Source organism: Bos indicus x Bos taurus, chromosome 9 (assembly GCF_003369695.1).
Source record: "Bos indicus x Bos taurus breed Angus x Brahman F1 hybrid chromosome 9, Bos_hybrid_MaternalHap_v2.0, whole genome shotgun sequence".
In the NCBI taxonomy this organism is placed as follows: Eukaryota; Metazoa; Chordata; class Mammalia; order Artiodactyla; family Bovidae; genus Bos; species Bos indicus x Bos taurus.
In genome coordinates this window covers 41,815,674-41,832,888 of record NC_040084.1, presented here as the reverse complement: position 1 = coordinate 41,832,888, position 17,215 = coordinate 41,815,674, and the positions used below count along the sequence as shown (strand labels likewise).

The 17,215-nt window shown below is 37.6% G+C and overlaps 1 protein-coding gene across 1 annotated transcript in view; it reads left to right on the top strand.

Annotated features, from left to right (window-relative positions):
- Positions 1-17,215, top strand: part of AFG1L (AFG1 like ATPase) — a 194,900-nt gene that overhangs the window by 115,862 nt on the left and 61,823 nt on the right. Inside the window, exon 8 of the mRNA XM_027551271.1 lies at positions 7,694-7,776. Within this exon, the coding sequence (XP_027407072.1) occupies positions 7,694-7,776 (83 nt within the window). The remainder of the gene's footprint in view (positions 1-7,693; positions 7,777-17,215) is intronic.

Genomic DNA, 17,215 nt, shown 5'->3' with positions numbered 1-17,215 from the left:
ATTACCAACTTGATGGACATGAGTTTGAGTAAGCTCTGGGAGTTGGTGATGGACAGGGAGGCCTGGCATGCTGCAGTCGAAGGGGTTGCAAAGAGTCAGACACAGCTGAGCGACTGAACTGAATTGAATTGATGATCAAGTAGTTAACTCTTTGGGTAGTATATATCCAGCAAGAGCACATATGCATATGTACTAAAAACCATGTGCAGGAATGTTTGTGGCTGCATTATTTGAAAGAGCTAGTAACTAGAAACAGCCCAAATGTCCATCAACAGTAGAATGAATCAATAAATCATGGCATATTCACATTGTGGGTATGATACAACAATCGATAAACTACAACTACACAAAACATATGGATGAATAAATCTTGTAAACCATAAAATAGCCCAGTCTCAAAAGAATGCATATTGAATACTGTATAATTTCACTTTTATATAAAGCTCCAGAAACAGGCAAAATTCTATGATGCTAGAATCAGGATACTGGTTACATTTGGAAAGGTGAAAAAGGATACTAGGGGGGCCTCAGAAGTGCTAGTACTGTTCTGATTCTTGATTGAGCTGGATGCTTATTTTTACATTTTTATATATTTGTTATACTTAAATTACAAAAGGCTTAAAAGTGTATAGACGTTTGTGTGTTGAATTTTTATATATCATTGCTTAAGCTTTGAAATGGTAGCACATAAGTATTTTAAATAAGATTGAGGCAGCTATCTTAGAATGTATAGCTGCTTCAGGATATATATTTAGATGTATAGCTGCCTAAAAACATAAATAAAATTTGAAAAGACATCCCCACCCAGTCTCCCACCCTTTTTTTGGTTCAGCGTGTTTTTTGTACTCTTACTCATCATTTATTTATGGAATTGTATTTTTAGTAAACAGAATAGTAGGGTATGCAGTATAGCTTTCCAGTATTTAAATATAATAGTTATTTCTCTCATAGAACTTTTAAGGTATCAAAAAGGATTAAGCTTAGAAGTGTGTATAATATGATCTCAATTTCTCTATCATCATCTCTATGTGTAAAGGAAAAACTTGAAGGATATAAGCTATACACATACTTTTTTCTGAGAAGGTGATAAACTTTCTATTTTTATGTGTTTGATATTTGAAGTTTTTGAAATAAGCATGGGTCACTTTTTGGTTTGAAAAATGTAAACTTTTTAAGAATTAAGCAAAAAGATAAATCTTAGTTATTACAGTATTTTATATTATAGAACTAGAAAAAGTCTCAGCCTTTTTTCCTTTTATGCTTTCTTATTAAAACTGTGTAAAACTTATCAGTTGAATACTATCAAGAAAAATGCCAATACTTTTCATCTTTAAATTCCCAATTAATGTAATCATTTAGATAAGCATAAAACTTTGATTTATGTGGTTGGTTTTTTTTTTCCTATTTTCCAAATTTTCTAGAATAAGCAATAGTACTTTTATAATAAAAGAGTATTTTACAAACAGAAATCTTTATTATTTCAATTTTTGCTTACAAGGTTAATATATTGTACCTTTAAAGGATTTTTCTCCACAGTATTTATTGTTCTTTTGTTCCAACTGGGAAGGGAAAAGCCAGACTGGAAGCTGTAAGAAGTTATTTTTGTGAGATGCTATTTTTCTAACTGTATTATCCAGAATTGCTAAATATACACACAGTAGATCTTGAAGAAAATGTAAACTCTGGAATACGACCCTTTTTGTTGTATATTTTCCTTTCCAGAGTCAAGGCCTTTGACTCATGAGTATGCTCCCAAGGTGTTAACCTCCCTCCTTTTCCTCCTTGAATTTCCTAATTGCATAATTGTATTTGTCCTCTGTATACATAAATATACAAACCATCTTAAAATAAATTCAGTTTGATGGCTGATTAGTTTTATGCATTTGAATTGGTTGGTGATAAGAGGTCACAGGTCTTGTAAATATCCTTGGGAATTAGGAGATTGCTTAGAGATCATACCCTTTTGACTAGATTCATCTTCAACTTGGAAATAGCTTAGTTTTCACCCCCCTCCACTCTCCTGCAAAGTGGTCTGAAGACTCTAACTTAAGTGAATGAAATCAGAAATTTAGAGGTTTATTTTTCTTTAAAAATATAAACTGAGTGTTAGTATTTTTCAGACAATTAAGAGCTAATATCTACGGGCTTTGGTTATAGTTCTTATGCTGCTGATTAGGTATTCCTTGGTGGTGATTAGTGAATGTACAAATGCAATCATTTGGTAGGGCTTAATCACTCATATAAGAGAGAAGTTAGTTACCCAGAAGGAAAAATTGAAACTTATGTATAACTTTCATTAGCCTTATTTTTTTAATAGCAAAAAAAACAAAAAAAAACACCAGTATTTGACTAAATTAGGAATATTGAATATTGAGTAATATAAGATAAATTGTTATTTAAAAGAAATAGAGAACCTAGGGGGATACACTTATATGAAGATACTGGTCCACTGTGTAGTATATTGTCTGTAGTACAGGTAGATTATGAATAGTTGACCCTTATCAAGCCAGGACAGATTTCCCTCATAGAGACAGAGAGAAAGAAGTGTATCTGAACAAGTGTATCTCCTTCTTTCTTTGTTTTGGGTAGTTGTACAAACCCAGTACATAAACCCCAAATTATAGCAGGTTTACTACATTACTCAGATTGAGAAGAAGAGAAATGTATGGCTATACCTTGTTTTTTTTTTTACAGGTCCTCTGAGGCAAGGGGAGAGTGAAATGCATGTATTTAGGCAATGCTGTATTTCTTTCTGGTGAGATGGGTTAAGGGCATGAGTCCTGAGGGTGGTTTAGAACCACTTGGAATGACGAGCTAGGGATGTGTGGGTGGCTGCTTACACCAAGCATTGCATGGTGCTGTGACTGTTAGGTTCAGAGGTAATTCTTCAAACGTGTAGTTCAAAAGCTTAGCTTTGTAGTCTCTAAAGGCCTGGTCTTTTATTGGGGATTATTCTAACCTGATTCAGTTCAGTTCAGTTACTCAGTTGTGTCTGACTCTTTGTGACCCCATGGACTGCAGCATGCCAGGCTTCCCTGTCCATCACCAACTCCTGGAGCTTGCTCAAACTCATGTCCCTCGAGTTGGTGATGCCATCCAACCATCTCATCCTCTGTCGTCCCCTGCTCCTGTTGCCTTCAATCTTTTCCCAGCATCATTTCCAATGAGTCATTTCTTCGAATCAGGTGGCCAGAGTATTGGAGCTTCAGCTTCAGCATCTGTCCTTCCAATGAATATTCAGGGTTGATTTCCTTTAGGATTGACTGGTTTGATTTTGCAGTCCAAGGGACTCTCAAGAGTCTTCTCCAACACCACAGTTCAAAAGCATCAATTCTTCGGTACTCATCTTTCTTTATGGTCCAGCTCTCACATCCATATGTGACTCCTGGAAAAACCATAGCTTTGACTAGACTGACCTTTGTTGGCAAAGTAATATCTTTGCTTTTTAATATGCTATCTAGGTTGGTCATAGCTTTTCTTCCAAGGAGCAAGCATCTTTTAATTTCATGGCTGCAGTCACCATCTGCAGTGATTTTGGAACCTAAGAAAATAAAGTCTGTCATTGTTTCCATTGTTTCCTCATCTATTTGCCATGAACTGATAGGACCAGATGCCATGATTTTAGTTTTTTGAATGTTGAATTTTAAGCTTTTTCTCTCTCCTCTTTCATTTTCATCAAGAGGCTCTTCAGTTCCTCTTCGCTTTCTGCCATAAGGGTGGTATCATTTGCATATCTGAGGTTATTGATACTTCTCCTGGCAATCTTGATTATAGCTTGTGCTTTATCCAACCTGGCATTTCACATGATGTACTCTGCATATAAGTTAAATAAGCAGGGTGACAATGTACAGCCTTGACGTACTCCTTTTCCTATTTGGAACAGTCAGTTGTTCCATGTCTGGTTCTAACTGTTGCTTCTTGTCCTGCATACAGATTTCTCAGGAGGCAGGTCAGGTGATCTGGTATTCCCATCTCTTGAAGAATTTTTCACAGTTTGTTGTGATCCACACAGTCAAAGGCTTTGGTGTAGTGAAAAAAGCAGAAGTAGATGTTTTTCTGGAACTCTCTTGCTTTTTCTGTGAGTCAGCAGATGTTGGCAATTTGATCTCTGGTTCCTCTGCCTTTTCTAAATCCAGCTTGAACATCTGGAAGTTCTTGGTTCACATACTATTGCAGCCTGGCTTGGATAATTTTGAGCATTACTTTGCTAGTGTGTGAAATGAGTGCAATTGTGTGGTAGTTTGAACAGTCTTTGGCATTGCCTTTCTTTGGGATTGGAATGAAAACTGACCTTTTCCAGTCCTGTGGCCACTGCTGAGTTTTCCAGATTTGCTGGCATGTTGGGTGCAGCACTTTCACAGCATCTTCTTTTAGGATTTGAAATAGCTCAAGTGGAATTCTATCACCTCCACTAGCTTTGTTCATAGTGATGCTTCATAAGGCCCCCTTTGACTTCGCATTCCAGGATGTCTGGCTCTAGGTGAGTGATCACACTATCGTGGTTATCTGGGTCATTAAGTTCTTTTTTGTATAGTTCTTCTGTGTATTCTTGCCACCTCTTCTTAATATCTTCTGCTTCTGTTAGGTCTATACCGTTTCTGTCCTTTATTGTATCCATCTTTGCATGAAATGTTCCCTTGGCATCTCTAATTTTCTTGAAATGATCTCTAGTCTTCCCCATTCTATTGTTTTCCTCTATTTCTTTGCATTGATCACTTAGGAAAGCTTTCTTTTCTCTCCTTGCTTTTCAAAGGAACTCTGCATTCAGATGGGTGTATCTTTCCTTTTCTCCTTTTCCTTTTGCGTCTCTTCTTTTCTCAGCTATTTGTAAGGCCTCCTCAGACAACCATTTTACTTTTTTGCATTTCTTTTTGTTGGGGACGGTCTTAATCACTGCCTCCTATACAATGTCATGCACCTCTAACCATATTCTTCAGGCACTCTGTCTATCAGATCTAATCTCTTGAATCTGTTTTTCACTTCCACTGTATAATAGTTAGCCATTTGGTTTAGGTCATACCTGAATGGTTTCTTCATTTGAAGTATGAATTTTGCAATAAGGAGTTCATGATTTGAGCCACGGTCAGCTCCAGGTCTTGTTTTTGCTGACTGTATAGAGCTTCTCCATCTTCCACTGCAAAGAATATCATCTATCTGATTTCAGAATTGACCATCTGGTGATGTCCATGTGTAGAGTTGTCTCTTGTGTTGTTGGAAGAGAGTGTTTATGACCAATGTGTTCTCTTGGCAAAACTCTGTTAGCCTTGGCCCTGCTTCACATTGTACTCTAAGGCCAAACTTGCCTGTTACTCCTTGACTCCCTACTTTTGCATTCCAGTCCCCTATAATGAAAAGGACATCTTTTTTTGGTGTTAGTTGTAGAAGGTCTTGCATGGAACCATTCAACTTCAGCTTCTTCAGCATTAGTTGTTGGGGCATAGACTTGGATTACTGTGATATTGAATGGTTTACCCTGGAAATGAACAGAGATAAGATCATTCTGTCATTTTTGAGATTGCACCCAAGTACTGCATTTCGGACTTTTTCATTGACTATGAGGGCTACTCCATTTCTTCTAAGGGATTCTTGCCCACAAAAGTAGGTATAATGGTCATCTGAATTAAATCTGCCCATTCCAGTCCATTTTAGTTCACTGATTGTTAAAATGTTGATGTTCACTCTTGCCATCTCCTGTTTGACCATTTCCAGTTTACCTTGATTCAATTTACCTTGAATCAAGGTAAACTTGATTCACAATTGCTATATATAAAAACCAAAATGCCATAGCTTTTTGACCCATTCAGGCCAGATTTCAGGGCCTTCTCTCCGAGGGTGACCAACTATCCCAGTGTGCCCATGACTTTTGTGGTGTTAGCACTGAAAATGTTGCTTCAAGAAAAAAAAACCTCAATCTTGGGGAGCTCAGTCTCAGTCTCAGATGGATGGTTGATCAGCCTAACTTACTTCCCTGAGCCCCTTAGCTGCTGTCCCATGGGAGGAGGGGAAATGCATTCTCACTGCCACCGTGTACAGTCTACTCCCTGTAGTGCAGATGATGAGCAGTGCTTGCAGAGCAGTACATTCTAGGATGTAATTTCAGGGAGCAGGAATGTTGCTACCTCCCAAGTGTGCCCAGATGGTGCTCTTCTGACTTACCTATTGCTGCATAACAAATGACTGCAAAATTTAGAGGCTTAAAATAATATTTTATTCTCCTCCTGATTTCTGTGTTTCTTGGATTTGAGAAAAGCTCAGCTGACAGTTCTGGCTCCCTCACTGCGTTAGCTGCTACAACTGGAACAGCTGGGGATTGGTCAGACACCTCTTGTCTTCATGTCATCTTAAGGCCTCTCTGTATAGGCTAAACTTCAGGCTCTCCTAGTTGCCTCCAGGCAGGTGGCACTTACCTGACAGTTTAGGATGCCAGAGCAGGTGTTGCGGCCAACAAGTAGGAAGCTGCCTCAGATGTCACATCAGGTATTATTGCACAGCATCATTTTCACCGTAGCCACAGGATTCAGGTGAGGTGCACAGACTTCTTGATGATTAGAAGGTCTGTTGGGCTGGAGGTATTACTGCAACCATCTTCGTAAAATATAATCTGGCAAAATTACCTTAGTGGTTAGAAGATCTGTTGGGATGGAAACATTATTGCACCTATCTTTGGAAAATATAATGTACCACAGTTACCTTAGCTTCCAAATGCAGTTTTTCATTAGTAAAAGTAGTGAAGTTGTCAAAATATTATTTTTCCTCCTCAAGTTTTGTAATGCAGTTTTTATTTTGAATGAAAACAAAAAGGTCAGACAGTAAATGTTTCTTGAATTATTCTGAAAACCCTTTACCATGTTCTACTAGAATGATTAAATATATATGTGTGTGTGTGTGTGTATTACGTGTATGTATGTGTGACTCTCTCACTCTTTATATATACATATATATATATATATATATATATATTCCAGAAAAGTCAACTGACCTGTATAAGTGTAGCAAAAGTTCATTTGCTTCCATCGTAAGAATTTTAGGGTGTGTATGTGATGTATGGCAGTTTCCATACACGCGTGCACCCCAGAGGCTAGAAAGGAAAGAGTGATTGTGAGGAGACAACGACAGTAGGGGCTTAGGATCACTTCAGGTTGAAGAAGGGGTCCACAGCAGGCTAGAACTCCGAAGACATGGGTGGCTGGAGAGGGAGCTTAGGGACAAGGGCAGTGACTGTCATTTAGAAGTGAAGGGCAGGTATGCGTGTAACATCCCTTGGTATCATCATTCAGTTTGAAATGTGGCTTCTAATGTTGTGATGCAGCTTTCTTAGACTGACTCCCATTGTGATGCTTAAGATCTGTGAGTCATTCTTTCTGATAGCCTCCAGCTTCTCACTTCAGAGTAATGGAAATTGGAATTTTAAAAAATCCAATGCAGTTATTTGGGGAATTTTCTGACAGTGCAGTTTTAGCAAAGTTTCAGGAAAGCATGCTACAAATCTGAATTTTATTAAACTGATATTTTTTGGTTTGATATGTGTTTTATGTTGCAACATTTATGATTCTTATATGAGTTCTATTGTTTTATTCTAAACATTATTTTATTGAGGAAAATTTCAAAAATTAAAAAAAAATGGGATAGCAGAAAGATTATAATTCTAAGCAACCATTTGTTTAAAAAAATATTTTATCTGTTTGAATTGTAGGAATACTGTAATACAGTCCAGCTAGATTCTGGGATAGATTATCGGAAAAGGGAACTTCCTGCTGCAGGAAAACTCTACTACCTGTAAGTTTTTTTTTTTAATTTTAATGTTCTTAAGTTTAATATCTAATAATTTATCAGGAAAAGATGAGAAAAATAAGCAAGGTAATTATTAGAACGTGAAAGGCTAATTCTGAAGCCTGTGATTTTTCAAATACAAAATGTTGTAATGTTAACTTCTTTAAACTGTGTTTTTTGCCATCCACATTTGCATGATTTATAATGTGTGATTGGAGGAAACCCTAATTAGTTTTTTAGGGAGGAGTGATGACAGATGGTTAGAAAGTAATGAGTATCCTCTTATAAGAAACTCTAGTATTAAGAGAATATCTTTATTGTGCTAAAGTAATTAATTATTTGTGGACATCTTCTGACAAATGTGTCATTTCTGTTCCCTGAAAATTGTGTTTTATTTTGTCAGACAATCTGTTTGTATTTATCTCTGTTGATTGACTTCCATACATAACTATGTAAAATATATATACACAAGTACAACTGGATATATTTTGTCTTCTAGAAGCTCATTCTCCCAAGTAGGAGCAATTTATAATAATAGATGTAGTCAGCTTGGGTAGTTAATGCTGAAAACAAATATAGTTTGTTTTAAAATGTCACTTGTGAGAACCTGAAAAGGAAAAAGTTGCTTTACCAATGCAGAGTGTTTAGCATATGCTGGTAATGTTGGACACATAGTGGGTTCTCAGTAAATAGATCTGTCTTAAGGGCTAATTGTGATTTAACTCAAAGGCATGTTTCTGCTAATTTAAATTTTGATGACTACGTGTGTATGAGAGGTTCAGAAAAGTTCTCGTCTCTGCCACCTTGTAAGCAGAAGTACTTTACTGTTTTTGAAGCAGAAATTAGCTAGAAAAATCACATAATTAAAATTGCATACTTTACAGTGTACCAAGGGGACTATTTCAGTTTATTATTCAGATTCTGATGATTATTATAGGAGGTTCTTCATCTGCCCTTAAGTACTTTGTCTTTAAAGTACTTTATAATTTTGAAAAATTCTTAGAGCACTTTTTTTCTGCTTTAACTAGGACTTTATCCTCTCCATTTCTTTTATCTTTGGGCTTTCCTGTCTTTTATTTTTCTGACCTTCACAAGATTTCCCTGAAGCTTTGCTACCTGTTTCTCGATATGCCAGATGTATGGTACTTAGAAATTAATTTATTACTATTCCTTTTATTTTTTCAACAAATCCTTGCTCCCTGTTTTCCCACAAAATATATTCTTATGTCGAAGAATTAAAACATTTTCCTAAAAGGAAATCCCTTCACTAAAGATGGTTGTCTAAGTCATGAAATTTGTTTCTTGGTCCTTGAGAGGTCTCAGTGGAATTTACAGGAAGTGGAAAGTCTGCTTTTGCTTCAGCAGAGCCTCTTTTTCTCTGAGCTACCCTGTATTGCCTCTTCTTCTTCCTGATGAAAGTAATATAATTCTAACATCAAAATTCAGGTTTGTGCTTTAAACATGTACTGGAAGAAGTCAGAATCTAACAACATCCCAGAGTCCAGAAAACGAGAATGTACAAAGGCTACCATGAAACTCTGGAATAGCTTTCTTAAAAATATATAAATTCTTTAATCCTCAAAGAAAGTAGATTTATTTATGAATTTTTAACATCAAAAGAGCTTTACCACAGTCTGATAATCAAGAATAGAGAGCCTGGGGGCACACCTCAGAGGGAAGGCAGATATGTGCACCAGAGAAGAATTAGGAATTAAGTCATCTCAGAAGTGGGAGAATAAAGATACCCAGATGGGATGATAGGGGTTTCATTTATATTGTTGCACAGGAGCCTTTGGGTAGAACTTCTTTCATGAGAGAGTAAAAGAAAAGTTCCTGGGGTCATGTTAACATTTCTGATTTAATTAGGTTTCATTTTATCTTGTTCCTGCAGGAAAATTTATTAATTTCCCCTCTATGACAGATTTTAATATGCCATGTTATTTATTGCCCTTTTACGACAGGAAACATCACTGCTGAGGGGTCCATAGGATGCTGCCCCTGACCATTTTGCTGTCAGTTCTGTGAAGGGTTTTGTTTTCCTGAAGAGAGGGGATCAGATCACCTTAGACTCACCCTCCTTCTCTGTCTCTTTTCCTCAGGATCTGAGTAGCACAGGTCCTTTTTTTCTGACTAAATCTGTTGAAGAAAGTTCCTGTTCAAACACTGTATCTCTACCATGCTCACATGCAAACACCCTGCCCCCAGCATGGAAGCCATGGCCTCAGTGGAATATTTTAAACTGAACTAAAAAGGGTAGAGGCAGGTGTTGGGATTTGATTTTGGATTTGATTTCGCCCTACTTACGAAGTAATAGCTTTGCCTGTATTGTTTCAGGGATGCTGGCAGAAGACACAAGAAACCTGTGTCAGAGACAAAGGATTTTATTACTCTAGGCACAGATAGCATGTTGAGTCAGTTCCCTTCTCGCTTCCTAGTCCCATTAGGGAGGAGAAGAGGAGTTTTGCTGAGGGCCCAGATGGGTGCCTGCACTTGCAATGCGTTGTGTTATAGGAGAGGGACTCTGAGTATGGGGAATGGACCACTTTATAGCCAGAAGTAAGCAAGACTGCTTTTTGTCTCAAGGGAGATATTGCCTCATCCCTCGAAGCTTCTTGCTACAAACACACCTTAAGAGATGGTTAAGGCCTTGCATTCTTGGCCTTCTCAGCAAGCTGTGTGGGTGAGTGGGAGACTCAGAGAGGACTGTCTGTCCTCACAGGGGATGTTTACCAGACTTTTAACCTTTATTTATTAAAGAAATAAAATTTCCCTTTATTTCCTTTGATTCCTATCTGCCAAAGTCATCTACCACTTCAACAAAATTACTTCTGACTACTATTCAATTATTTAACCCCTGAATTGTTTCAAGACCATTTCAGCTCCATATATATGGAAACTATGATCATACTGAAATGATGAACATTTTATGTTACAACTCACGTACCAATGCAGTAGACATAAGAGATGTGAGTTTGATCCCTGGGTTGGGAATATCCCCTGGAGGAGGACATGGCAACCCACTCCAGTATTCTTGCCTGGAGAATCGCATGGACAGAGCCGCCTAGTGGGCTATGGTCCACAGGGCTGCAAAGAGTCAGAAACGACTGAAGCGACTTAGCACGGCACAGCACATGTGTTACAACTTTTCAGGCACAGACCAAATACTCACATATTTTTACCTGACTAATATAGTACATGTATTCATCCATCTTTTGAACAGTTTTAAGGAGTTTATTCTTAAATACTTTTATCAATGGAAACTTCATGTCCCAAGTGCTCTTAATTTTCCACTTGGGAAACATCTATTCCAAATAGTAAATTACTTCTAAGAATATATCTTCGAGCATCATTTAAAAAAAAAATTGCTGCTAAAAATGCACAGCTTCAAGGTTAGAGCTCTGTTTTAGAAGAAAGGTCTGTGAAAACAAAGACTGGAACTCATCCATGTTGAAACTTACTCCCTTGCAATTAAAAACTTGTTTGCCTCTGATATTCCCTGCACATGTTCCCCTGCCCCCAACCGGGACAACCATCGATAAAAATTTAAAGCATTTTCTTAGCTTGATTGTCACATCTTCTCATCCCTAAAACTTCGACAGAGATCTGTCCTCTGCCTGAAAGGTTGCCACCTTCTGAATCAGCAGAATCTCTAGGGCATCTTGGGGCCTTCTCCCCATCCCCCATCATTACCATTATAGGTGTTTCTGTCACAGACATTGAAATCTGCAGTTTCAGTCTTAGTTTTTCTCACCAGATATCAACCCAGTCATTTCCTGTTTCACTTCTCACTGAAGAACCTCTGAAATATCTGCAAACAGTAGCAACTTGAATATTGCTAAGTTAGCCCCCTCCTGTTTAGACTGCGATTTGTTTCATTTCTGTGAACTAGACTGCCCAATGTCCCCGCAGCGGCTCTGTGTGTAACTTCACTGAAACACTTGACCTCTGGTCACCTACAACAAAGTTTTTATAGTTTGACGCTAAACCACAGGCCTGCTGTACTTTCTCTAAAATCTCTCATGTATCTTTTAGAGTCTTTAACATTCAAGTTAGTCTTACTTTTGATGCTAGTGCATGGTGTCACAGTGGAGCTGTATGGGTATTGAAGAGAAGATGCCACACATTTAAAGAATATGAAATTTGTTTAGCACCAAAAGTATAGAAACATATCCATATGGAGACAGTTAGGCAAAACAGAAGACAACATAGCATATTCTCATTGAAAGTTTGTTTTCTGGCCCATTAAGCTGACAGTATAGCCCCCCTGATCAGGATGAGGACCCCAGCAGGTTATGTTTATCATTCTTGATTGAGTGGTTTAGAGAGACTCTGGCTAAGTGCCTGCCTGTTCACCAGGTATTGTTGTGTTTTGTTTACTCACTCAGTCATGTCCGACTCTTTGTGACACCATGAACTTTAGCCTGCCAGGCTCCTCTATCCATGGGATTCTCCAGGCAAGAATACTGGAGTGGATTGCCATGCCCTCCTCCAGGGGATCTTCCCAACTCAGGGATCGAACCCAGGTCTCCTGCATTGCAGGTGGATTCTTTACCATCTGAGCCACCAGGGAAGCCCATTCACCAGGTACAATGACTGGATGTAAATCCTAGGACATGCCTGAATGTTCACTGTCAGTCTGTGTGAATCAAAGTTTCTCGTCCTTAGTTAAGATTAGACTCGGCCTTCCTGAAGTCTGTTCCTCACAGGGCAGAGGGCAGAATTTCTGCCTCTGGCAGTTAGAGAAACTGTCTAGTTTAATGAGGTTCAGGCTGTTGATCTGGGCATTTCTTAAGTCTGGGGAAGGGATGTTTACAGATTAAATTTTATTGTTAGCTTTATGACACAGAACATATAGGTTTATCTACTTAAGTCATCAACATAGTTATAAACTAAAGTGTGTGTTAGTCACTTATTTTGACCCCATGGACTGTACAGCCTGCCAGGCTCTTCTGTCCATGGGATTTTCCAGGCAAGGATACTGGAGTGGGTTGCCATTTCCTTCTCCAATAAACTAAAGTATTAACAAATAAAACAATATGGTGTATGGGACATGCTTTAAAATAGTCCAGGGTGGAAGAATTGAGAGGAGGTATAGATGAAACCAGAGTGGCCACGTACTGAGTGTTACATCATGATTGTCACATCAGGTTTATTATACTGTTGTTGTCTTTACGTGTATGTATGTGTGAAATTTTCTACAATAAAAAGTGTTTTTTTGAAAAAGGTTCAAGTTTTCTCTATTTTTTCTGATTATGCTAGTGAGGGTCTTATTAATCCATTCATCTTCTCAGAGAAATAGCTTTTATTGTCTCTATTGCTTAATGTTCTATTGATTTCTTTTCATTTTGTCAATAATTTCCTTTGCTGTGCAAAAGTTTTTAAGTCTAATTAGGTCCCATTTGTTTGTTTTTACTTCCATTTCCTTTGCTCTAGGAGCTTGATCCAAAAAAATATTGCCATGATTTATGTCAGCGTGTTTGGCTTGTTTTCTTATAGGAGTTTTATGGTTTCTGGTCTTACATTTAGGTCTTTAATCCATTTTGAGTTTAATTTTATATTTGATGTGAGAAACTGCTCTAATTTCATTCTTATACATACTTTGCCTGTTTTTAAATTGGATCATTTGTCTTTTTATTATTTAATTTTAAGTGTCTTTATTCTAGATACAAGTCACTTGTCAGATATATGATTTGCAAATATTCTCACATTCTGTTTTTTTAAAATTTTCTTGACAGTGTCTTTGAAGCACAAAATTTTAAAATTTTAATTTAAGATCAATGTGTTTTTTCTTTTGTTGCTTATGCTTTTGGTGTGTCACGTTTGAGAAACTGTTGTCTAATCCAGGGTCACAATAATTGTTACCTATATTTTCTTCTAAGAGTTTTACTCTTTTAGCTCTTATATTTGTGTGTTTGGTTAATTTCAAGTTATTTTTATATGTGGTGTGAACAAATTATTTTTATATTTTTTACATATTTTTATATTTTTTACATATTTTTATATGTGGTCTATCTTCTCTCTGTTGCATGGAGATACTCAGTTGCCCTAGTACTGTTTGTTGAAAAGAGTATTCTTGTCCTAGTGAATTGTGTTGACCTCCTTTTTGAAAATCGACTGACTGTAAACATAAAGGGTTATTTCTGGTCCCTCATTTATATTCCATGATCTATTTGTCTAACTTTATGTCGATACCACACTGTCTTGATTGCCATAACTTTATTCTAAGTTTTGAAATTGGGAAATGTGAGTCCTCCAACTTTGTTTTGTTGTATTTTAGAGATTGTTTCGGCTATTCTGAGGCCTTTGGATTTCCATATGAATTTGAGGATCAGCTTGTCAAATTCTGCAAAGAAGCCATCTGTAACTTTGATAGGAATTGTGTTAAATTTGTAAATCACATTGGGGATATAACATTAAGTCTTCTGATCCATGAACATGCAATGTTTTATTCGTTTCCTAGGGCTGCCATACAAAGTACCCCTAACTGAATATCTTAGAAAGTAGGAATTTATCCTCTCGTTCTGGAGATTAGAAGTCTGAAATCAAAGTGTTGGCAGCTTGGTTCTTTCTGGGCAGTGTGAAGGAGAACCTATTCCATGCTTCTGGTGAAGTTCTTGATTTGTAGGTGCATTGCTCTAGTCTCTGCCTCTAGCTTCATATGATATTTTCCCTATGTTTGTGTGTTTCCAAATTTCCTCTTTATGTAAGGACACCAGTTACCACATTAGAGAGCACCCTAATCCACTATGACTGCATCTAAACTTAATTACATTTGCAAAGAGCCTAAGTAAGATCACATTCACACATATTGGGGGCTAGTGCTTTAACATCTTTTTGAAGGACACAGTTCAGATCATAGCAGCTATCTTTCCATTAATTTTGGTCTTCTTTGGAAGTGGAAGTGTTAGTTGCTCAGTTGTATCTAACTCTTTGTGATCCCATGGACTGGGGCCCACCAGGCTCCTCTTGTCCGTGGAATTTTCCAGTACTGAAAGAGTACTAGAGTGGGTGGCCATTCCCTTCTCCAGAGGATCTTCCCAACCTAGGGACTGAACCCAGGTCTCTGTGCACTACAGGCATATTCTTTACCATCTGAGCTACCAGCGAAGCCCCTTCTTTAATTCCTTTCAATAATGTTTTAAGTTTTCAGTGAATAAAATTTGCAAATACTTCTATTAAATTTATTCAAAAACATTTTATTCTTTTTGAAACTGGCATAAATGGAATTGTTTTCCTAATTTCATTTTTGGTTTCTTCATTGGTATGGTTTAAGAATGTAATTGATTTTTGCATATTGCTCTTATAGCCTGAAGCCTTGCTAAACTCATTTATTTGTTCTAATATTTTCCAGTAGCTTCCTTAGAATTTTCTAAATACAAGATCATGTCACCTGGAAATAGAGACAGTTTACTTTTCCCTTTCCAATCTGAATGCCTTTTTATTTATTTTTCTTGACTAAATGTCCTGTCTAGAACCTTCAGTGAAATGTTGAATAGAAGTGGTATATTCTATCATAAAGAATGGACACCCTTGTCTTATTCCTGAGCTTGAGGGAAAGACTTCAGTATTTCACCATTAATTATGCTGTTAGCTCTGGGTTTTTCACAGATGTCCTTTATTAGATTAAGGACATTCTCTTCTATTCCTAGTTTTTGAGTGTTTTGACATTAAGGGGAGTTGGATTTTGTCATACATTTTCTGTTTCTATTGATATGATCATGTGGTTTTTGTCCATTATACCATTGATGTGATATATTTTATTAATTGATGTTTGGATTTTAAATCAACCTTGCATTTCTGGGATAAATCTCACTTGGTTATGTTGTATGTTCTGTGCTTAGTCATGTCTGACTCTTTGCAACCTCATGGACTGTAGGCCACTAGGCTCCTCTGTCCATGGAGGTTCTCCAGGCAAGAATACTGGAGTGGGTTGCCATGCCCTTCTCCAGGGGATCTTCCCAACCCAGGGATCGAACCCAGGTCTCCCACACTGTAGGTAGATTCTTTACCATCTGAGCCACCAGTGAAGCCCCAGTCATGGTGTATAATCCTTTATATATATTGCTGGTTTAGTTTGCTAGTATTTTGTTGAGAATTTTTGTGTTTATATTCATGAGATGTATTGGTCAGTAGTTTTCTGTTTTGGTGATATCTTTGACGATGGATGGAGATTCGTGACATTATACGGGAGACAGGAATCAAGACCATCCCAAAGAAAAAGAAATGCAAAAAAGCAAATTGGCTATCTGAGGAGGCCTTGCAAATAGCTGTGAAAAGAAGGGAAGTGAAAAGCAAAGGAGAAAAAGAAAAATATACCCATTTGAATGCAGAGTTCCAAAGAATAGCAAGAAGAGATAAGAAAGCCTTCCTCAGCGATCAATGCAAAGAAATAGAGGAAAAAAACAGAATGGGAAAGACTAGAGATCTCTTTAAGAAAATTAGAGATACCAAGGGAACATTTCATGCAAAATGGGCACAATAAAGGACAGAAACAGTAGGGACCTAACAGAAGCAGAAGATATTAAGAAGAGGGAGCAAGAACACACAGAAGATCTATACAAAAAAGATCTTCATGACCCAGATAATCACAATGGTGTAGTCACTCACCTAGATCCAGACATCCTGGAATGTGAAGTCAAGTGGGCCTTAGAAAGCATCACTACGAACAAAGCTAGTGGAGGTGATGGAATTCCAGTGGAGCTATTTCAAATCCTGGAAGATGATGCTGTGAAAGTACTGCACTCAATATGCCAGCAAATTTGAAAAACTCAGCAGTGGCCACAGGACTGGAAAAGGTCAGTTTTCATTCTAATCCCAAAGAAAGGCAATGCCAAAGAATGCTCAAACTACCGCACAATTGCACTCATCTCACATGCTACTAAAGAAATGCTCAAAATTCTCCAAGCCAGGCTTCAGCAATACGTGAACCGTGAACTTCCAGATGTTCAAGCTGGTTTTAGAAAAAGCAGAGGAATGAGAGATCAAATTGCCAACAACCGCTGGATCATGGAAAAAGCAAGTGAGTTCCAGAAAAACATCTATTTCTGCTTTATTGACTATGCCAAAGCCTTTGACTATGTGGATTACAATAAACTGTGGAAAATTTTTCAAGAGATGGGAATACCAGACCACCTGATCTGCCTCTTGAGAAACCTGTATGGCGGTCAGGAAGCAACAGTTAGAACTGAATATGGAACAACAGACTGGTTCCAAATAGGAAAAGGAGTACGTCAAGGCTGTATATTGTCACCCTGCTTATTTAACTTATATGCAGAGTACATCATGAGAAACGCTGGGCTGGAAGAAGCACAAGCTGGAATCAAGATTGCCAGGAGAAATATCAATAACCTCAGATATGCAGATGACACCACCCTTATGGCAGAAAGTGAAGAGGAACTAAAAAGCCTCTTGATGAAGGTGAAAGAGGAGAGTGAAAAAGTTGGCT